Raw genomic sequence first — 24,895 nt, forward strand, 5'->3', positions numbered from 1 at the left:
AAACTTATAAAATTGGTGAAATAAGACACAACACGTGTACGATCTCAGCCTTGCAGTGTGATAGCAATAGCAGTCAATAGTTCAGATTGCAAGGTGTCCTGGACGACCAAATCATAGATTACCTGTAATGGATGCAGTGGCGTAACTTAGGGCCCCGTAGACCCTACTGTGGGGGGGGGGGGGGGGGGGGGCGCCGTGGAAGGGGGTCGCAATTTTCCTGAATTTTAGGCCCTTTCACTGAAAAAACGCCTAATTTGTGTATTTTCCTGTCCAATTTAGCGTTCAGTGGATGCGAAAAAAATATTTGAGGTACCTTAATTCCCAAAAATTTGGGCGACAAAAAACTTGAGCGGGCCTCTCGCCCAAATTTTTTGCAGACCAAATTAATTGCATAAATCTTTTCCGTCTGCTAAATTTTTTGTTAACCAAACTTTTGGCATTTGGCCTGTGGCCCTGAAATCTATAGGAAGATGGCTTTTTCTTCATATCCAAGTGAAATGATATTTGAAATTTTAGTTTTCTAATCTGTCATTCATGGCTTGACCAAGTAAAAAGGCTTATATTTTAAATGAATAGAAATAACTGGATTTGGAATAGCTAACAGCTACTAATAAAACAAATGGCTAGAGTTACGGATAGCTAGAGATTTAAACAAGATCTGCAAATGGATTATTATCCACCGTAAAGTCTGATCTACAAGTATCAGTTATACCCGACTTCTCAAAGCCTTTCCTTATGTCATCTGGCCTCCCTTTTAAATATACAAAAGTTCGTTGATCCAACGAGCGTGTACTTCACGGATCACTGTCAAGCGGGTATCAATTTTCACATTGTCTGATGAAACTCCTCCATTGAGCTGACACACTATGTTTTTCGCGTACCAATCTTCGTACTTATTGCGCATGAATTTCTTAGCCAGTCCATTGATAGATAATAGATATGTCCAGGGGCTGTAGCTGGAACTTTCTGTAGGATGCAGTTGTTGGCTGTCATCAGATCTTTTAGTGTCTGTGTGTGTTGGGCCCGAAACACATCTGATATCAGTAGCGCTTTCTGCTCGAAGGGTTATAATAAGGAATAATAATGAACTAAGGCAAATATCTAACTGAAATTTTAGTGGAAAATCGTTCATTTTTCGGAGAATTTGTGCCCAAATTTTCGGTCGCCCAAATGAGTTCAAATTTTCTGCCCAAATTTTTCGGGCTCAAATAAATTGTGCTCAATATAATGGCACACAAATTTTTGGGAACTAAGGTACCCTTTTTTGCTTCAGGGGGCGCAAAAAGCTGTAGGGGGGGGGGGAAAGTACCCAACTTTTTTTTTTTTTAGGCACACAAAAAATTTTACTTAGGGGGGGGGGGGCATTTTTCGTTACTGAGCGGGGGGGGGGGGGGGGGGGGGGGCGCCAACAGGCAAAGTTACGCCACTGAATGGATGCGCTTGATGTGCTTTGTACCCGTTTGCAATTAACTGTGTGTTAAAACTGTGCAGCTGAGTCATCCAAACAAGGACAACACAATTGATCAAAGAACATTAAATTATTTCAAAATTATAACAATTGTGAATTCAATATTTAATAATTATCAAGTTTTTATATCCTTGTATCCTTGTATCCTTATGATATTATGATTTATCTAATATTCTGATATTCCAGAATGTCTAAAGATTTTAAACAAGAGATCAAATCAGAACAAGTGGAGATCTCAGAGAAATCCAACGGTTTCTTCTGCCCAATGTGCGGAGCACATTTCTTTTCAGAAGACTTCTTTGTTGAGCATATCAAAGAACATAAATCAGTATCAAATTGTTTCATCAAACAAGAAATAAAATCTGAATCAGGTAAACCATCTGTTTTCATGTGTCCAGTTTGTGCTGAACATATTTACTCAGACACTCAGTTAACAGAACATGTTAAACGGCACCATGATCATAGCAGCACAGAAGTACCTGAAAACCTTGATAATGCAGATAACTTGACGGGAGTAGAACCTCAGAAAACGTTAGTTCTGTCTCCTAGTGAGAGTTTGTCAGTGAAACCCTTCAAATGTTCAGAGTGTTCATATGCTACAAGTAGAACTAGTGACCTTACTAGACATATGGGTATTCACTCTGGAGAGAAACGCTTCAAATGTTCAGAGTGTTCGTTTGCTACTAGACAAGCAGGTAATCTTACTACACATATGAGAATTCACTCTGGAGAGAAACCCTTTAAATGTTCAGTGTGTTCATTTGCTGCAAGTCAAGCAAGTAATCTCACTAAACATATGAAAATTCACTTTGGAGAGAAACCCTTCAAATGTTCAGATTGTTCGTTGGCTTTCAGACAAGCAGGTAATCTTACTAGACATATAATAAGAATTCATTCGGGTGAGAAACCCTTCAAATGTTCAGAGTGTTTGTTTGCTTCATCACGATCCAGTGATCTTCGTAGACATCAAAGAATTCACTCTGGAGAGAAACCCTTCAAATGTTCAGAGTGTTCATATGCTACAAGACAAGCAGGCCATCTTACTATACATATGACTATTCACTCTGAAGAGAAACCCTTCAAATGTTCAGAGTGTCCATTTACTGCAAGACAATCAGGTAATCTTACTGTACATATGAAGATTCACAATGAAGAGAAACCCTTGAAATGTTCAGAGTGTTCATATGTTGCAAGACAATCAGGTAATATTTCAAAACACATGAAAATTCACTCTGGAGAGAAAATCTTCAAATGTTCTGAGTGTTCATATGCTACAAGTAAAGCTGGTAATCTTACTCGACATATGAGAATTCATTCTGGAGAGAAACCCTTTAAATGTTCAGAGTGTTCATGTGCTGTGAGTAGAGCTAGTGCAATTACTAGTCTTAAGAAAATTTACTCTTGTGAAAAATGATTCAAATATTAACAGTATCTCAATATTTCAATACAAGCAGGTGATGCTACAATACATAATATGAGACTAAACAATCGCAGGTAACCCTCTTAATATTCAGTGTGCTCATATTACTATCTTGCAGTTCAAATGGATTTAAGCTTTAAACAAAATATTTCTCTTTGGTTAGAAATCTTCCAGATGTTAATGATGTTTATAGTCTGAAAGGGATTGTTAACATATTATGTGAGTCAGATTTGGGCTATTTTAGACTCTTCCTCCACTGTAAGCCACTTTGCAGACAGCTTAGCATAGAAATTTCAAAATGGGGACTTGCTAGAATATAAGTTGTAAAAGTTCTATCTTTGCTCATAATATGCTGCTGCAATGGTATTATGATGTTTTAAAATGTCTGAAGATTCATTCTGGTGAAAAGCAATAATTATATCAACACAATTACAAATAGATTGACGGTAGTTTCTAAAGCATTATTTTTATTCATAATTGCAAGTGTTTTATTTTAGATGAGATAATTCGTGTTGGTGTGTTGAGAATTAATTCATCCATTTATTTTATTTGAATTTCGTTGTATCACGGTATGAATGCAAAATTTCTCGAAGATCCAATTTACAATAATTTTTGTAATTTATATGATATTATTATTTATCTAATATTTTGATATCCTAGAATGTCTAAAGATTTTAAACAAGAGATCAAATCAGAACAAGTGGAGATCTCAGAGAAATCCAACGGTTTCCTCTGTCCAATGTGCGGAGCACATTTCTTTTCAGAAGACTTCTTTGTTGAGCACATCAAAGAACATAAATCAGTATCAAATTGTTCCATCAAACAAGAAATAAAATCTGAATCAGATAAACCGTCTGTTTTCATGTGTCCAGTTTGTGCTGAACATGTTTACTCAGACACTCAGCTAATAGAACATGTTAAACAGCACCATGATCATAGCAGCCCAGAAGTACCTGAAAACCTTGATAATGCAGATAACTTGACGGGAGTAGAACCTCAGAAAACGTTAGTTCTGTCTCCTAGTGAGAGTTTGTCAGTGAAACCCTTCAAATGTTCAGAGTGTTCATATGCTTCTAGTAGAAATAGTGACCTTCATAGACATATGGTTATTCACTCTGGAGAGAAACGCTACAAATGTTCAGAGTGTTCGTTTGCTACAAGACAAGCAGGTTATCTTACTACACATAAGAGAATTCACTCTGGAGAGAAACCCTTTAAATGTACTTTGTGTTCATTTGCTGCAAGTCAAGCAAGTAATCTCACTAAACATATGAAAATTCACTCTGGGGAGAAACCTTTTAAATGTTCAGAGTGTTCATATGCTACAAGTAGAGCAGGTACTCTTACTAGACATATAATGAGAATTCATTCGGGTGAGAAACCTTTCAAATGTTCAGAGTGTTCGTTTGCTTCATCACGATCCAGTGATCTTCGTAGACATCAAAGAATTCACTCTGGAGAGAAACCCTTCAAATGTGTAGAGTGTTCATATGCTACTAGACAAGCAGGCCATCTTGCTATACATATGAGAATTCACTCTGGAGAGAAACCCTTAAATGTTCAGAGTGTTCATTTGGTGCAAGAGAAGCAGGTTATCTCACTAGACATATGAGAATTCACTCTGGAGAGAAACCCTTTAAATGTTCAGAGTGTTCCTATGCTGCAGGACAAGCAGGTAATCTCACTAAACATATAACGAGAATTCACTCTGGAGAGAAACACTTCAAATGTTCAGAGTGTTCATATGCTACAAGTATAGCTGGTAATCTTACTAGACATGTGAAAATTCACTCTTGCAAAAATGATTCAAATATTAACAGTATCTCAATTTTTCAATACAAGCAGGTGATGCTACAATACATAATATGAGACTAAACAATCGCAGGTAACCTCCTAATATTCAGTGTGCTCATATTAATATCTTGCAGTTCAAATGGATAAGCTTTAAAACAAAATATTTCTCTCTGGTTAGAAATCTTCCAGATGTTAATGATGTTTATAGTCTGAAAGGGATTGTTAACATATTATGTGAGTCAGATTTGGGCTATTTTAGACTCTTCCCCACTGTAAGCCACTTTGCAGACAGCTTTAGCATAGAAATTTCAAAATGGGGACTTGCTAGAAGATTAGTTGTAAAAATGCTATCTTTGCTCATAATATGCTGCTGCAATGGTATTATCTTGTTTTAAAATGTCTGAAGATTCATTCTGGTGAAAAGCAATAATTATATCAACACAATTACAAATAGATTGACGGTAGTTTCTAAAGCATTATTTTTATTCATAATTGGAAGTGTTTTATTTTAGATGAGATAATTCGTGTTGGTGTGTTGAGAATTAATTCATCCATTTATTTTATTTGAATTTCGTTCTATCACGGTATGAATGCAAAATTTCTCGAAGATCCAATTTACCATAATTTTTGTAATTTATATGATATTATTATTAATATCTAATATTTTGATATCCTAGAATGTCTAAAGATTTTAAACAAGAGATCAAATCAGAACAAGTGGAGATCTCAGAGAAATCCAACGGTTTCCTCTGCCCAATGTGCGGAGCACATTTCTTTTCAGAAGACTTCTTTGTTGAGCACATCAAAGAACATAAATCAGTATCAAATTGTTCCATAAAAGAAGAAATAAAATCTGAATCAGATAAACCGTCTGTTTTCATGTGTCCAGTTTGTGCTGAACATGTTTACTCAGACACTCAGCTAATAGAACATGTTAAACAGCACCATGATCATAGCATCCCAGAAGTACCTGAAAACCTTGATAATGCAGATAACTTGACGGGAGTAGAAGCTCAGAAAACATTAGTTCTGTCTCCTAGTGAGAGTTTGTCAGTGAAACCTTTTAAATGTTCAGAGTGTTCATATGCTACAAGTAGAGCTAGTAACCTTTCTAAACATATGGGTATTCACTCTGGAGAGAAACCCTTCAAATGTTCAGAGTGTTCATATGCTACAAGACAAGCAGGCCATCTTACTAGACATATGAAGATTCACAATGAAGAAAAACCCTTTAAATGTTCTGTGTGTTCATTTGCTGCAAGTAAAGCAGGTCATCTTTCTAGACATATGAGAATTCACTCTGAGGAGAAACGCTTCAAATGTTCAGAGTGTTCATATGCTGCAAGAGAAGCAGGTACTCTTACTAGGCATATGAGAATTCACTCTGGAGAGAAACCCTTTAAATGTTCAGAGTGTTCATATGCTGCAAGACAAGCAGGTAATCTAACTAAACATATAACGAGAATTCACTCTGGAGAGAAACGCTTCAAATGTTCAGACTGTTCATATGTTACAAGTATAGCTGGTAATCTTACTAGACATGTGAAAATTCACTCTTGCTAAAAATGATTCAACTATTAACAGTTTATCAATATTTCAATACAAGCAGGTGATGCTACAATACATAATATGAGACTAAACTATTGGAGGTAACCCTCCAAATATTCAGTGTGCTCATTACTATCTTGCAGTTCAAATGGATAATCTTTAAAACAAAATATTTCTCTCTGGTTAGAAATCTTCCAGATGTTAATGATGTTTATAGTCTGAAAGGGATTGTTAACATATTATGTAAGTCAGATTTGGGCTATTTTAGACTCTTCCTCCACTGTAAGCCACTTTGCAGACAGCCTTAGTATAGAAATTTCAAATTGGGGACTTGCTAGATGATTAGTTGTAAAAATTCTTTCTTTGCGCATAATATGCTGTTGCAATGGTATTAAAATGTCTGAGGATTCATTCTGGTGAAAAGCAATAATTATATCAACACAATTACAAATAGATTGACGGTAGTTTCTAAAGCATTGTTTTTATTTATATTTGCCAATGTTTTATTTAAGATGAGATAAGTCGTGTTGGTGTGTTGAGAATTAATTCATCCATTTATCTTATTTGAATTTTGTTGTATCACGGAATAAATGCAAAATTTCTCGAAGATCCAATTTACAATAAATTTTATAATTTATATGATATTATTATTATTTATCAGATATTTTGATATCCTAGAATGTCTAAAGATTTTAAACAAGAGATCAAATCAGAACAAGTGGAGATCTCAGAGAAATCCAACGGTTTCCTCTGCCCAATGTGCGGAGCACATTTCTTTTTTCAGAAGACTTCTTTGTTGAGCACATCAAAGAACATAAATCAGTATCAAATTGTTCCATAAAAGAAGAAATAAAATCTGAATCAGATAAACCGTCTGTTTTCATGTGTCCAGTTTGTGCTGAACATGTTTACTCAGACACTCAGCTAATAGAACATGTTAAACAGCACCATGATCACAGCAGCCCAGAAGTACCTGAAAACCTTGATAATGCAGATAACTTGACGGGACTAGAACCTCAGAAAACGTTAGTTCTGTCTCCTAGTGAGAGTTTGTCAGTGAAACCCTTCAAATGTTCAGAGTGTTCATTTGCTACAAGTAGAGCTAGTAACCTTACTAGACATATGGGTATTCACTCTGGAGAGAAACGCTTCAAATGTTCAGAGTGTTCATATGCTACAAATAGAACTAGTGACCTTACTAGACATATGGGTATTCACTCTGGAAAGAAACGCTTCAAATGTTTAGAGTGTTCGTTTGCTACAAGACAAGCAGGCCATCTTACTAGACATATGAAGATTCACAATGAAGAAAAACCCTTTAAATGTTCTGTGTGTTCATTTGCTGCATGTCAAGCAAGTAATCTTACTACACATATGAGAATTCACTCTGGAGAGAAACCCTTCAAATGTTCAGAGTGTTCGTTTGCTGCAAGTAGAGCTGGTAATCTTACTACACATATGGGTATTCACTCTGGCGAAAAACCCTTCAAATGTTCAGAGTGTTCATATGCTACACGTAGAGCTGGTAATCTTACTAGACATATGAAAATTCAATGTGTTGAAAAAAGATTCAAATATTAGCAGTTTCTCAATAATTGTAGCATCACCTGCTTGTATTGAAACATTATTTCGATACAAGCAGGTGATGTTACAATACTATATAATACCTCCGCCACTGAGTGCTGATCGCGATAATTCCCGACAGCTTGCTGGAGGGAACGCAAGGGCACGAAGTAGTGGAGGTACGGGTATTTGCCTCACAGAATGGCCAAAAAAAAGGAAGGTAGATCTCAAAATCACAAAACACACTTTATTCCAGTTTTTATCTCATAAAGTCATAAGAAGCTAAGTCATATTTTTCTTCCCGGGGGTTTATTTAATCTCATAACCATTTTTTCTTTGAGAAAAATTGGCCGGAAAATCTTCCTCCATAAAAACATGCCTCACAGAATGGCCAAATCTGAATTTCTATAATTTTTTGATGGAGATACTTTTTAAATTTCTATCACTACACGTTGTTAGAAAACCTATTAAGGAATGGGGTAATAACCTAAAACTCACGAAAAAACTGCGCTGTGAAAAATTATTTCACAAAAAAGAAAAAATGCCTGACAAAATGGCCAAAAAAAAAAGAAAACGAGAAAATTTTATTTTTTTAAAACCTTTGGCTCTTGTTTCAGGCCTGCTGCTGGTATTAATATGCCTTGTTAACACCCCCATATGGGTGAAATTTCTTAGAACTGAATAAAAAGGGCATAATTTCCTACACCAAAAATGGCCATTTTGTGTGGCATTGTTCATATTCCCTGATTTCATGATTTATAACCTTCATTCGGCTGTAAAAACACTCCATCTGGGGTGTTATTGTATGATAAATAGCTTGTGAATACTTTAGACTTATTGTTTCATTAAATAAAAGGAGTTTTAAATTTTGGCCATTTTGTGAGGCATATTTTGGCCACTTTTTGAGGCGTTTAGCCATTTTAGCATTTTGTCCTTCCTATATTGAACAATGTTCGTTTTGTTAGATGAATACTATTCTTTAAACGTCTTCTGTCATACTGGTGCCAGAAGTTCTCACCAAAATGCAAACTTAGTTCAAAAATTTGAAAACAAATTTTGTGAGGCATATTTTGGCCATTTTGTGAGGCATGTAGCCATTTTAGCATTTTTTTCTTCCTATATTGAACAATGTTCGTTTTGTTTGATGAATACTAGTCTTTGAACATCTTCTGTCATACTGGTGCCAGAAGTTCTCACCAAAATGTAAACTTAGTTCAAAAATTTGAAAACAAATTTTTCAGTGCTCAAAATTTCTACATAAACAGTCATATTTATGCCAGAAAATGTGGTCCTAGTTAATGATTTCACCACAGGAAGTGTTGCCAGAAAACTTTTGTTTCATATGGTATCCACAAAACCTACCAGTCTTATATAAAAAATTAGTTACAAAAACATTTACAAATTTGGCCATTCTGTGAGGCTAGCCATTCTGTGAGGCATTTACCCGTAGTATAGAAATTTCAAAATGGGGACTTGCTAGAATATTAGTTGTAAAAATGCTATCTTTGCTCATAATATGCTGCTGCAATGGTATTATGATGTTTTAAAATGTCTGAAGATTCATTCGGTGAAAAGCGATAATTATATCAACACAATTACAAATAGATTGACGGTAGTTTCTAAAGCATTATTTTTATTCATAATTGCAAGTGTTTTATTTTAGATGAGATAATTCGTGTTGGTGTGTTGAGAATTAATTCATCCATTTATTTTATTTGAATTTCGTTGTATCACGGAATGAATGCAAAATTTCTCGAAGATCCAATTTACAATAATTTATGTAATTTATATGATATTATTAATATCTAATATTTTGATATCCTAGAATGTCTAAAGATTTTAAACGAGAGATCAAATCAGAACAAGTGGAGATTTCAGAGAAATCCAACGGTTTCCTCTGCCCAATGTGCGGAGCACATTTTTTTTCAGAAGACTACTTTGTTGAGCACATCAAAGAACATAAATCATTATCAAATTGTTCCATAAAACAAGAAATAAAATCTGAATCAGATAAACCGTCTGTTTTCATGTGTCCAGTTTGTGCTGAACATGTTTACTCAGACGCTCAGTTAACAGAACATGTTAAACAGCACCATGATCACAGCAGCCAAGAAGTACCTGAAAACCTCGATAATGCAGATAACTTGACGGGACTAGAACTTCAGAAAACGTTAGTTCTGTCTCCTAGTGAGAGTTTGTCAGTGAAACCCTTTAAATGTTCAGAGTGTTCATATGCTACAAGTAGAACTAGTGACCTTACTAGACATATGGGTATTCACTCTGGAGAGAAACGCTTTAAATGTTCAGAGTGTTCATTTACTACAAGAGAAGCAGGTAATCTTACTAGACATATGAGAACTCACTCTGGAGACAAACCCTTTAAATGTTCAGAGTGTTCATTTGCTGCAAGAGAAACAGGTACTCTTACTAGACATATGAGTGTTCACTCTGGAGAGAAACCCTTTAAATGTTCTGACTGTTCATTTGCTGCAAGTCAAGCAGGTAATCTTACTAGACATATGAGAATTCATTCTGGAGAGAAACCCTTTAAATGTTCTTTGTGTTCATTTGCTGCAAGTCAAGCAAGTAATCTCACTAAACATATGAAAATTCACTCTGGAGAGAAACCCTTTAAATGTTTAGAGTGTTCATATGATACAAGTAGAGCAGGTAGTCTTACTAGACATATAATGAGAATTCATTCGGGTGAGAAACCCTTCAAATGTTTAGAGTGTTCGTTTGCTTCATCACGATCCAGTGATCTTCGTCGACATCAAAGAATTCACTCTGGAGAGAAACCCTTCAAATGTTCAGAGTGTTCATATGCTACAAGGATAGCTGGTAATCTTACTAGACATGTGAAAATTCACTCTTGCTAAAAATGATTCAAATATTAACAGTATCTCAATATTTCAATACAAGCAGGTGATGCTACTATACACAATATGAGACTAAATAATTGCCGGTAACCCTCCAAATATTCATGGTGCTCATATTAACTTATTATTATCGTGCAGTTCAAATGGATTTAAACTTTAAATAAAATATTTCTCTCTGGTTAGAAATCTTCCAGATGTTAATGATGTTTATAGTCTGACAGGGATTGTTAACATAATATTATGTGAGTCAGATTTGGGCTATTTTAGACTCTTCCCCCACTGTAAGCCAAGTTAGCAGACAGCTTTAGTATAGAAATTTCAAAATGGGGACTTGCTAGATGATTAGTTGTAAAAATTCTATCTTTGCTCATAATATGCTGCTGCAATGGTATTATCTTGTTTTAAAATGTCTGAAAATTCATTCTGGTGAAAAGCAATAATTATATCAACACAATTACAAATAGATTGACGGTAGTTTCTAAAGCATTATTTTTATTCATAATTGCCAGTGTTTTATTTTAGATGAGATAATTCGTGTTGGTGTGTTGAGAATTAATTCATCCATTTATTTTATTTGAATTTCGTTGTATCACGTAATGAATGCAAAATTTATCGAAGATCCAATTTACAATAATTTTTGTAATTTATATGATATTATTATTTATCTAATATTTTGATATCCTAGAATGTCTAAAGATTTTAAACAAGAGATCAAATCAGAACAAGTGGAGATCTCAGAGAAATCCAACGGTTTCCTCTGTCCAATGTGCGGAGCACATTTCTTTTCAGAAGACTTCTTTGTTGAGCACATCAAAGAACATAAATCAGTATCAAATTGTTCCATCAAACAAGAAATAAAATCTGAATCAAATAAACCGTCTGTTTTCATGTGTCCAGTTTGTGCTGAACATGTTTACTCAGACGCTCAGTTAATAGAACATGTTAAACAGCACCATGATCACAGCAGCCAAGAAGTACCTGAAAACCTTGATAATGCAGATAACTTGACGGGAGTAAAACCTCAGAAAACATTAGTTCTGTCTCCTAGTGAGAGTTTGTCAGTGAAACCCTTCAAATGTTCAGAGTGTTCATATGCTACAAGTAGAACTAGTGACCTTACTAGACATATGGGTATTCACTCTGGAGAGAAACGCTTCAAATGTTTAGAGTGTTCATTTGCTGCAAGACAAGCAAGCCATCTTACTAGACATATGAAGATTCACAATGAAGAAAAACCCTTTAAATGTTCTGTGTGTTCATTTGCTGCAAGTCAAGCAAGTAATCTTACTACACATATGAGAATTCACTCTGGAGAGAAACCCTTCAAATGTTCAGAGTGTTCGTTTGCTGCAAGTAGAGCTGGTAATCTTACTACACATATGGTTATTCACTCTGGAGAGAAACCCTTCAAATGTTCAGAGTGTTTATATGCTACACGTAGAGCTGGTAATCTTACTAGACATATGAAAATTCAATGTGTTGAAAAAAGATTCAAATATTAGCAGTTTCTCAATAATTGTAGCATGCTTGTATTGAAACATTATTTCAATACAAGCAGGTGATGTTACAATACTATATAATACCTCCGCCACTGAGTGCTGATCGCGATAATTCCCGACAGCTTGCTGGAGGGAACGCGAGGGCAAGAAGTAGTGGAGGTATTATATTTTTCCCTTCCGGGAATTATAGCCACTAAAAGTCTGGGACACCGAGAGCTGATAATTTGCACATTTTTCTTGCAAGGGAGGCGAAGGTATTATCAGCATAGACTCAGACTGGCAGGCGGCAAGTTTCAAAATAATAACACCGGCGTTCTATATATTAGACACTATATTGTATGGCGGCACGTATCGGATTACACCCCTTCCAATCGGAACCAGAACGTATAATAATTCATAATAGGAGACTAAACAATTGCATGAAACCCTTTAAATATTCAGTGTGCTCATATTAATATCTTACAGTTCAAATGGATAATCTTTAAAACAAAATATTTCTCTCTGGTTAGAATTCTTCCAGATGTTAATGATGATTATAGTCTGAAAGGGATTGTTAACATATTATGTAAGTCAGATTTGGGCTATTTTAGACTCTTCCCCCACTGTAAGCCACTTTGCAGACAGCCTTAGTATAGAAATTTCAAAATGGGGACTTGCTAGAAGATTAGTTGTAAAAATGCTATCTTTGCTCATATTATATGCTGCTGCAATGGTATTATGATGTTTTAAAATGTCCGAAAATTCATTCTGGTGAAAAGCTATAATTATATCAACACAATTACAAATAGATTGACTGTAGTTTCTGAAGCATTATTTTTAATTATAATTGCAAGTGTTTTATTTTAGATGAGATAATTCGTGTTGGTGTGTTTAGAATTAATTCATCCATTTATTTTATTTGAATTTCGTTCTATCACGGTATGAATGCAAAATTTCTCGAAGATCCAATTTACAATAATTTATGAGAAATCCAACGGTTTCCTCTGCCCAATGTGCGGAGCACATTTCTTTTCAGAAGACTTCTTTGTTGAGCATATCAAAGAACATAAATCAGTATTAAATTGTTCCATCAAACAAGAAATAAAATCTGAATCAGATAAACCGTCTGTTTTCATGTGTCCAGTTTGTGCTGAACATGTTTACTCAGACACTCAGCTAATAGAACATGTAAAACAGCACCATGATCACAGCAGCCCAGAAGTACCTGAAAACCTTGATAATGCAGATAATTTGACGGGAGCAGAACCTCAGAAAACATTAGTTCTGTCTCCTAGTGAGAGTTTGTCAGTGAAACCTTTTAAATGTTCAGAGTGTTCATATGCTACAAGTAGAGGTAGTGACCTACTAGACATATGAGAATTCACTCTGGAGAGAAACCCTTCAAATGTTCTCAGTGTTCGTTTGCTGCAAGAGAAACAGGTTATCTTACTAGACATATGAGAATTCACTCTGGAGAGAAACCCTTTAAATGTTCAGAGTGTTCATTTGCTGCAAGAGAAGCAGGTAATCTCACTCAACATATAACGATAATTCACTCTGGAGAGAAACGCTTCAAATGTTCAGAGTGTTCATATGCTACAAGTAAAGCTGGTAATCTTACTAGACATATGAGAATTCACTCTTCCAAAAAATGATTCAAATATTAACAGTATCTCAATTTTTCAATACAAGCAGGTGATGCTACTATACATAATATGAGACTAAACAATCGCAGGTAAACCTCCTAATATTCAGTGTGCTCATATTAATATCTTGCAGTTCAAATGGATAAGCTTTAAAACAAAATATTTCTCTCTGGTTAGAAATCTTCCAGGTGTTAATGATGTTTATAGTCTGAAAGGGATTGTTAACACATATATTATGTGAGTCAGATTTGGGCTATTTTAGACTCTTCCCCCACTGTAAGCCACTTTGCAGACAGCAAAGTATAGAAATTTCAAAATGTGGACTTGCTAGATGATTAGTTGTAAAAATTCTTTCTTTGCTCATACATATACTGCTGCTGCAATGGTATTCTGGTGAAAAGCAATAATTATATTGTCAGGGGTCTTTTATTATATTATCTATTATATTTGAGTATAAATTATAATACATTTTACCTTATATTTAACCATCACTCCCATCTAGGAAGTACTATTTGTGTATGTAATTGAGATCGTATCAGTGCCTTTCATTCTACTCAACGCGTTTCATTCTACTCTAAACAAGCTTGACAATATCAACACAAATAGATTGGCGTTAGTTTCTAAAGCATAATTTTTATTCATAATTGAGTAATTGCAATTGTTTTATTTTTAGATGAGATAATTCGTGATGGTGTGTTGAGAATTAATTCATCCATTTCTTTTATTTGAATCACGGTATGAATGCAAAGTTTGTCAATGATCGAATTTACAATAATTTATGTAATTTATATGATATTATTATTTATCTAATATTTTGATATCCTAGAATGTCTAAAGATTTTAAACAAGAGATTAAATCAGAACAAGTGGAGATCTCAGATAAATACAACGGTTTCCTCTGCCCAATGTGCGGAGCACATTTCTTTTCAGAAGACTTCTTTGTTGAGCACATCAAAGAACATAAATCAGTGTCAAATTGTTCCATAAAACAAAAAATTAAATCTAGTGCCTCAATTATAATATCCGCTCGGTCAAGATATGGTAAAGATGAAAGGAAAAAGGAACAGAAAGGGCGGGTGTTGTACGGTCCTAGTATTCCAAAGAGGAAACGTAATGCTCCCAAAGAAAGGGAATGGAGCAAAATTTCCCGGGACAGGAAGAAGAAGGATCCCTGTCTCTACCAAGAATGTCTAAGAAAAGACAGGGAAAGGAAGAAACCCTTTAAATGCTCTGTGTGTTTATATGCTGGAAGTAGAGCTAGTGCACTCACTAGTCATATGAGAATTCACTCGGGAGAGAAACCCTTCAAATAGTCAGATTGTTCGTTTGCTACAAGACAAGCAGGTAATCTTACTAGACATATGAGAATTCACTCAGGTAAAAAATGATTCAAATATTAACAGTATCTCAATATTTTAATACAAGCAGGTGATGTTACAATACATAATATGAGACTAAACTATTGGAGGTAACCCTCCAAATATTCAGTGTGCTCATATTAATATCTTGCAGTTCAAATGGATAATCTTTAAAACAGAATATTTCTCTCTGGTTAGAAATCGTCCAGATGTTAATGATGTTTATAGTCTGAAAGGGATTGTTAACATAATATGTGAGTCAGATTTGGGTTATTTTGACTCTTCCTCCACTGTAAGCCACTTTGCAGACAGTCTTAGCATAGAAATTTCAAAATGGGGACTTGCTAGAAGATAAGTTGTAAAAATGGTATTCTGGTGAAAAGCAATAATCATATCATCATAAATAGATCCAATTTACAATAATTTTTGTAATTTTTATGATATTATTATTAATATCTAATATTTTGATATCCTAGATATCTATACAAATAGATTGACGGTAGATTCTAAAAGTGTTTTATTTTAGATGAGATAATTAGTGTTGGTGTGTTGAGAATTAATTCATCCATTTATTTTATTTGAATTTCTTTGTATCACGGTATGAATGCAAAATATCTCGAAGATCCAATTTACAATAATTTATGTAATTTAAATTATATTATTATTTATCTAATATTTTGATATCCTAGAATGTCTAAAGGTTTTAAACAAGAGATCAAATCAGAACAAGTGGAGATCTCAGAGAAATCCAATGGTTTCCTCTGCCCAAAGTGCGGAGCACATTTCTTTTCAGAAGACTTCTTTGTTGAGCACATCAAAGAACATAAATCAGTATCAAATTGTTCCATAAAACAAAAAATAAAATCTGAATCGAATAAACCGTCTGTTTTCATGTGTCCAGTTTGTGCTGAACATGTTTACTCAGACACTCAGCTAATAAAACATGTTAAACAGCACCATGATCACAGCAGCCAAGAAGTACCTGAAAACCTTGATAATGCAGATAACTTGACGGGATTAGAACCTCAGAAAACGTTAGTTCTGTGTCCTAGTGAGAGTTTGTCACTTGTCAGTGAAACCCTTCAAATGTTCAGAGTGTTCATATGCTACAAGTAGAACTAGTGACCTTACTAGACATATGGGTATTCACTCTGGAGAGAAACGCTTCAAATGTTCAGAGTGTTCATATGCTACAAATAGAACTAGTGACCTTACTAGACATATGGGTATTCACTCTGGAGAGAAACGCTTCAAATGTTTAGAGTGTTCGTTTGCTACAAGACAAGCAGGCCATCTTACTAGACATATGAAGATTCACAATGAAGAAAAACCCTTTAAATGTTCTGTGTGTTCATTTGCTGCAAGTCAAGCAAGTAATCTTACTACACATATGAGAATTCACTCTGGAGAGAAACCCTTCAAATGTTCAGAGTGTTCGTTTGCTGCGAGTAGAGCTGGTAATCTTACTACACATATGGATATTCACTCTGGCGAAAAACCCTTCAAATGTTCAGAGTGTTCATATGCTACACGTAGAGCTGGTAATCTTACTAGACATATGAAAATTCAATGTGTTGAAAAAAGATTCAAATATTAGCAGTTTCTCAATAATTGTAGCATCACCTGCTTGTATTGAAACATTATTTCAATACAAGCAGGTGATGTTACAATACTACCTATATAATACCTCCGCCACTGAGTGCGGATCGCGATAATTCCCGACAGCTTGCTGGAGGGAACGTGAGGGCACGAAGTAGTGGAGGTATTATATTTTTCCCTTCCGGGAATTATATCCACTAAAAGTCTGGGACACGGAGAGCTGATAATTTGCACATTTTTCCCGCAAGGGAAGCGAAGGTATTATCAGCATAGACTCAGACTGGCTGGCGGCAAGTTTCAAAAAAATAACACCGGCGTTCTATATATCAGACACTATATTGTACTAGCAGGAACCCGTCTAACCCTAAAATGGTGTCAAGACTCAAGAGACTAAAACAATTATTACCTATTTAATTCGCGTTTTTGACACCACTTGGGGTACCAAATTTTGGGCTCTAAAACTCCTATTTCTTGGCCAATTTTTTATTTTTTCATGCTGATTTGGAGGCCATTAAAGCATTTGACCCAGTCAAAAAAGTTTCAGTTGTATATCTTTTACGGTTTTTGCAGAAATTCGCGTTAAAGTTGATGCCGTGGTGTCAGTAAAATGGCACAGATAAATATATATATATATATATATATATATATATATATATATATATATATATATATATATATATATATATATATATAATATATATATCGTCTCGCTTTATATATAGTAAGATGGTGCGCACGTATCGGATTACACCCCTTCCAATCGGAACCGGAAGGTATAATAATTCATAATAGGAAACTAAACAATTGCATGAAACCCTTTAAATATTCAGTGTGCTCATATTAATATCTTGCAGTTCAAATGAATAATCTTTAAAATAAAATATTTCTCTCTGGTTAGAAGTCTTCCAGATGTTAATGATGATTATAGTCTGAAAGGGATTGTTAACATATTATGTAAGTCAGATTTGGGCTATTTTAGACTCTTCCCCCACTGTAAGCCACTTTGCAGACAGCCTTAGTATAGAAATTTCAAAATGGGGACTTGCTAGAAGATTAGTTGTAAAAATCTAAAAATGCTATCTTTGCTCATAATATGCTGCTGCAATGGTATTATCTTGTTTTAAAATGTCTGAAAATTCATTCTGGTGCAAAGCAATAATTATATCAACGCAATAACAAATAGATTGACGGTAGTTTCTAAAGCATTATTTTTATTCATAATTGCAAGTGTTTTATTTTAGATGAGATAAGTCGTGTTGGTGTTTTGAGAATTAATTCATCAATTTATTTTATTTGAATTTCGTTGTATCACGGTATGAATGCAAAATTTCTCGAAGATCCAATTTACAATAATTTATGTAATTTATATGATACTATTATTAATATCTAATATTTTGATATCCTAGAATGTCTAAAGGTTTTAAACAAGAGATCAAATCAGAACAAGTGGAGATCTCAGAGAAATCCAACGGTTTCCTCTGCCCAATGTGCGGAGCACATTTCTTTTCAGAAGACTTCTTTGTTGAGCACATCAAAGAACATAAATCAGTATCAAATTGTTCCATCAAACAAGAAATAAAATCTGAATCAGATAAACCGTCTGTTTTCATGTGTCCAGTTTGTGCTGAACATGTTTACTCAGACACTCAGCTAATAGAACATGTTAAACAGCACCATGATCACAGCAGCCAAGAAGTACCTGAAAACCTTGATAATGCAGATAACTTGACGGGAGCAGAACCTCAGAAAACGTTAGTTCTGTCTCCTAGTGAGAGTTTGTCAGTGAAACCCTTCAAATGTTCAGAGTGTTCATATGCTACAAGTAGAGCAGGTACTCTTACTAGACATATGAAAATTCACTCTGGAGAAAAACCCTTTAAATGTTCAGAGTGTTCATATGCTGCAAGAGATGCAGGTGATCTCACTAAACATATAAAGAGAATTCACTTTGGAGAGAAACCCTTTAAATGTTCAGAGTGTTTATTTGCTACATCACGATCCAGTGATTTAACTAGACATATGGGAATTCACTCTGGAGAGAAACCCTTTAAATGTTCAGAGTGTTCATTTGCTGCAAGAGAAGCAGGTAATCTCACTAAACATATGCGAATTCACTCTGGAGAGAAACCCTTTAAATGTTCAGAGTGTTCATATGCTGCAAGAGATGCAGGTACTCTTACTAGACATATGAGAATTCACTCTGGAGAGAAACCCTTTAAATGTTCAGAGTGTTCATATGCTGCAAGAGATGCAGGTACTCTTACTAGACATATGAGAATTCACTCTGGAGAGAAACCCTTTAAATGCTCTGTGTGTTCATTTGCTGCAAGAGAAGCAGGTTATCTCACTCAACATATAACGAGAATTCACTCTGGAGAGAAACGCTTCAAATGTTCAGAGTGTTCATATGTTACAAGTATAGCTGGTAATCTTACTAGACATGTGAGCAGGTGATGCTACAATACATAATATGAGACTAAACAATCGCAGGTAACCCTCTTAATATTTAGTGTGCTCATAATACTATCTTGCAGTTCAAATGGATAATCTTTAAAACAAAATATTTCTCTCTGGTTAGAAATCTTCCAGATGTTAATGATGTTTATAGTCTGAAAGGGATTGTTAACATATTATGTGAGTCAGATTTGGGCTATTTTAGACGCTTCCCCCTGTGTAAGCCACTTTGCAGACAGTCTTAGCATAGAAATTTCAAAATGGGGACTTGCTAGAAGATTAGTTTTAAAATTGCTATCTTTGCTCATAATATGCTGCTGCAATGGTATTATGATGTTTTAAAATGTCTGAAGATTCATTCTGGTGAAAAGCAGTAGTTATATCATCACAAATATATTAGTTAGCAAGTGTTTTATTTAAGATGAGATAAATTGTTGATTGAGTGTTGAGAATTAATTCATCCATTTTTTTATTTAAATTTCTTTGTATCACGGTATGAATGCAAAATTTCTCGAAGATCCAATTTACAATGATTTTTGTAATTTACGGGTAAACCGCCCCTAAAACGTCACCGGTTTTTTGGCCCAGATTGCCGAGTTACTAGGGCTAAATTTACAGGGTTCTAAAGTGTCTAGGAATGATATTTAAACCTTTTTCTAGCCTGCCAGGAAGTTTGGAAATTTGAAAATAAAATCAGGTACAATTTTGTTGACGTTGAAATGGAGTCACTTTTAAAACACCACCCCTAAAATGTCAACTCTCTATGTGTGATAATTACAAAATGTACAGGAGGCCTGATTTATCTTTTGTCACTAGTACTATTTGTTTTGTCTTATTAAAACATTAAGCTACTTGAAAACATTCACTCACTAAAGGAAGTACCTCAAAACCGTAATCACCCCCTAAAATGTCACGTGCACCACCCCTAAAACGTCAGCTAAAACAAGTTGTGTAGCACTCAGACTGTTGCTCAATTATTAATTTTAACCACTTCTTGGACAAATATAACCTATTTCTGAGAGGTGTCGACTAGAATTTCTCTCTCTGTTGAAAAAAAAATGGTGGAATTTCGTCAATTTACTTTTTGTGACATTTTGGGGACTTTTTTTTGAATACCCAGAACTTACGGCAAAACAGTAACTCAGTCAACAAAATTAACACCTGTAGTTAGATTATCTAGTTAACCTATGATATGCCCCCTAAAATGTCATTTTTTTCTCCCCTAAAATGTCAAATTTGTATTTGGTCGCATGGTGTGCGATAATAGCTCTTGTTTTGGCACTTGTTAATTATTAACATCAAGAATTAACGAAATGTGAGTATGCATTGCATCTTAGGAAAAGCCTGAGTAATTTGATCAGGTTAAAATGACATTTTAGGGGGGATAATTAGACATTTTAGGGGATGTTTATTGCGATTAATAAAATACAACTAATTCCTTGAGCTGCCAAAGCTTTCCAATATTACCATTAGATGCTAAATATGATGTTTAATAGGCTGGTACCTCCATTTTATGGTGCTTGTAGTCTCAAAGCCAGAATCTGATAAAATTACATTTTAGGGGGCGGCCAGTTGACATTTTAGGGGAAGGTAGTAATATTGAGTAATGTATAACTTTCCATATCTCCAGTCATATGTACAAAGTTGCTAAAATATGTAAATATCACTATCCTAGACCAAAACTGAGTTAATATTAATGAATTCCAGAGTTATAAAATTGTGCGCTTTTTTTTCAAAAGAAAAAAATTCGTACAAATTGAAAAAAATGCCCTTGTGGCATCATTTAGATTCAATTTCGGGATGTGGCAGGGTCTGAATGATATTTTTTTATGTTTAGGAGTTACAAATGATTAGGTAAGATACTTTCTAAGAAGATGGAATCCAATCAATCAAGAGTGGCGTTTTAGAGGTGGGTGACATTTTAGGGGCGGTTTACCCTTATATGATATTATTATATATAATAATAATATCATATAAGGTTTACCCTTATATGATATTATTATTTATCTAATATTTTGATATCCTAGAATGTCTAAAGATTTTAAACAAGAGATCAAATCAGAACAAGTGGAGATCTCAGAGAAATCCAACGGTTTCCTCTGCCCAATGTGCGGAGCACATTTCTTTTCAGAAGACTTCTTTGTTGAGCACATCAAAGAACATAAATCAGTATCAAATTGTTCCATCAAACAAGAAATAAAACCTGAATCAGATAAACCGTCTGTTTTCATGTGTCCAGTTTGTGCTGAACATGTTTTCTCAGACACTCAGTTAATAGAACATGTTAAACAGCACCATGATCACAGCAGCCAAGAAGTGCCTAAAAACCTTGATAATGCAGATAACTTGACGGGAGTAGAACCTCAGAAAACTTTAGTTCTATCTCCTAGTGAGAGTTTGTCAGTGAAACCCTTCAAATGTTCAGAGTGTTCATATGCTACAAGTAGAACTAGTGACCTTACTAGACATATGAGAATTCACTCTGGAGACAAACCCTTCAAATGTTCAGAGTGTTCATTTGCTGCAAGAGAAACAGGTACTATTACTAGACATATGAGAATTCACTCTGGAGAGAAACCCTTCAAATGTTCAGAATGTTCATATGCTGCAAGTCAAGCAGGTAATCTTACTAGAAATACGAGAATTCACTCTGGAGAGAAACCCTTTAAATGTTCAGAGTGTTCATGTGCTGTGAGTAGAGCTAGTGCAATTACCAGTCTTAAGAAAATTCACTCTTGTGAAAAATGATTCAAATATTATCAGTATCTCAATATTTCAATACAAGCAGGTGATGCTATAATAAATAATATGAGACTAAACAATTGCAGGTAACCCTCTTAATATTCAGTGTGCTCATATTACTATTTTGAATTGCAGTTCAAATGGATTTAAGCTTTAAAACAAAATATTTCTCTCTGGTTAGAAATCTTCCAGGTGTTAATGATGTTTATAGTCTGAAAGGGATTGTTAACACATATATTATGTGAGTCAGATTTGGGCTATTTTAGACTCTTCCTAGCAAGTCCCCATTTTGAATTTGTATACGGTTTTAGTATAGAAATTTCAAAATGGGGACTTGCTAGAAGATAAGTTGTAAAAATTCTATCTTTGCTCATAATCTGCTGCTGCAATGGTATTATGATGTTTTAAAATGTCTGAAGATTCATTCTGGTGAAAAGCAATAATTATATCAACACAATAACAAATAGATTGACGGTAGTTTCTAAAGCATTATTTTTATTCATTATTGCCAGTGTTTTATTTTAGGTGAGATAAGTCGTGTTGGTGTGTTGAGAATTAATTCATCCATTTATTTTATTTTAATTTCGTTGTATCACGGTATGAATGCAAAATTTCTCGAAGATCCAATTTACAATAATTTTTATAATTTATATGATATATTATTATTTATCTAATATTTTGATATCCTAGAATGTCTAAAGATTTTAAACAAGAGATCAAATCAGAACAAGTGGAGATCTCAGAGAAATCCAACGGTTTCCTCTGCCCAATGTGCGGAGCACATTTCTTTTCAGAAGACTTCTTTGTTGAGCACATCAAAGAACATAAATCAGTATCAAATTGTTCCATCAAACAAGAAATAAAATCTGATTCAGATAAACCATCTGTTTTCATGTGTCCAGTTTGTGCTGAACATGTTTACTCAGACACTCAGCTAATAGAACATGTTAAACAGCACCATGATCACACTAGAATACGAGAATTCACTCTGGAAAACCCTTAGTAATGTTCAGATTTCATTGCTGGAGTAAGCAGTATCAATACCGTCTTAGAAAACCTTCAAGTCTCATGTGAACAAGTATTGATTAAATATACGATATCCTGGACTTATGTATGGTTCGAGAAACTTCAATGTTCAGATGTGGTTTTACACACGCCTGACTTACACTAAGTTTCCTCTAGAATAATCAAATGTTCGAGTGTCAACTAAACAATTGCAGGTAACTTCTTAATTAATGGCCAATTACTAGTTGAAAAATAACTCAAATGGATTTTAAGCTTTTTAAAACGAACATATTCTCTCTGTTAGTAAATCTTCCAGATTGTTAATGAGTTTATAGTCTAAAGGGATTGTATACATATATTATTGTAGTCAATTGGACAATTTAGTACTCATTTTTTCATAATACTTTGTAAGTTTAATGTTATACGTTTAGATAGGAAATTTCAAAATGATACTTGCTAAAGATTATTTAAATAATTCTATCAAATTGCTCATATTAATGTGCAATGGTAATATGAATAGTTTTAAAATTCTGAAATTCGTTCTTGCGAAAGCAATAATTATTAAACTATACAAATAGATTGACGGTAGTTCAAATATTATTTGATTATATGCCAGTTTTTATTTAGGTGAGTAATCTGTTGGGCTGTTGAGAATTAATTCATCCATTATTTTATTTTAATTCGTTGTTACCATCACGAATGAATCAAAATTTCTCGAGATCCAATTTACAATGATTTATAATTTATATGATTTATTATTTATGTATCTAAGGCTAATTATTATATCCTAAATGCTAAAGGATTAACAAATTTGATAATTATTGCAAATATCATAAATAAGTGAATTATCTCAGGGACATAGATTACTCCTAAGAATGTATTTCTGAAATGTTTGTTCGACGTAAGTGATGTGTTCTTTTCAGAAAGACTTGCTTTGGTTGGATGCTGTACGAGGTCAAAGTAGCATCCCAGAAGTACCTGAAAACCTTGATAATGCAGATAACTTGACGGGAGTAGAACCTCAGAAAACGTTAGTTCTGTCTCCTAGTGAGAGTTTGTCAGTGAAACCTTTTAAATGTTCAGAGTGTTCATATGCTACAAGTAGAACTAGTAACCTAACTAGACATATGAGAATTCATTCTGGAGAGAAACCCTTTAAATGTTCAGAGTGTTCATATGCTACAAGAGAAGCAGGTAATCTTACTAGACATATGAGAATTCACTCTGGAGAGAAACCCTTCAAATGTTCAGAGTGTTCATTTGCTGCAAGAGAAACAGGTACTCTTACTAGACATATGAGAATTCACTCTGGAGAGAAACCCTTCAAATGTTCAGAGTGTTCATTTGCTGCAAGACAAGCAGGTAATCTTACTAGACATATGAGAATTCACTCTGGAGAGAAACCCTTTAAATGTTCAGTGTGTTCATTTGCTGCAAGAGAGCAGGTACTCTTACTAGACATATGAGAATTCACTCTGGAGAGAAACCCTTTAAATGTTCAGAGTGTTCATATGCTACAAGTAGAGCTTAATCTTACTAGACATATGAGATTTCACTCGGGTGAGAAACCCTTCAAATGTTCGGAGTGTTCATATGCTACAAGTAGAGCTGGTCATCTTACTTTACATAAAATGAGAATCCACTATGGTGAGAAACAAAATTAACAGTCTTAAATGTTACTGTTTTTTAATTCGGGAGCATCTTACGATTTTTATCATATTACTTGATTGTTAATAAAGGATTAAATTAAAAACTACATAGCATAGTATTATTTTATTGCTCACTAACGAAGTTTATGACGTAGTCTATTTGTTTCATTCAATATCTTGTTTGTAAGTTACATGTTATAGATCTATGGATGGAAATGTTCGGGAAAAATGATTACTGTTCATTAAATCGTAATTATTTGAAGCTGCATATTTAAAAAAAGTAAATCCATTT

General features: G+C 34.3%; 3 protein-coding genes across 3 annotated transcripts in view; 2 read left to right on the forward strand and 1 right to left on the reverse strand.

Annotated features, from left to right (window-relative positions):
• The window catches only part of LOC134820324 (kinesin-like protein KIF2A), a 104,570-nt gene that overhangs the window by 17,230 nt on the left and 62,445 nt on the right, over positions 1 to 24,895 (reverse strand). The window lies entirely within an intron of this gene.
• LOC134820730 (zinc finger protein 501-like) lies at positions 1,656 to 3,606 on the forward strand. The gene has a single exon (XM_063831306.1). The coding sequence runs from the start codon at positions 1,656 to 1,658 to the stop codon at positions 2,880 to 2,882; it is 1,227 nt and encodes a 408-aa protein (XP_063687376.1). The 3' UTR covers positions 2,883 to 3,606.
• Positions 3,550 to 24,420, forward strand: LOC134821039 (zinc finger protein 271-like). The gene is made up of 7 exons (XM_063831706.1): positions 3,550 to 3,893; positions 5,360 to 5,727; positions 16,207 to 16,423; positions 18,160 to 18,504; positions 21,235 to 21,898; positions 23,878 to 24,007; positions 24,122 to 24,420. The coding sequence occupies exons 1-7, from the start codon at positions 3,550 to 3,552 to the stop codon at positions 24,418 to 24,420; spliced, it is 2,367 nt and encodes a 788-aa protein (XP_063687776.1).

Source organism: Bolinopsis microptera, chromosome 9 (genome assembly GCF_026151205.1).
Source record: "Bolinopsis microptera isolate Bmic1 chromosome 9, MBARI_Bmic_1.0, whole genome shotgun sequence".
NCBI classification, from domain to species: Eukaryota; Metazoa; Ctenophora; class Tentaculata; order Lobata; family Bolinopsidae; genus Bolinopsis; species Bolinopsis microptera.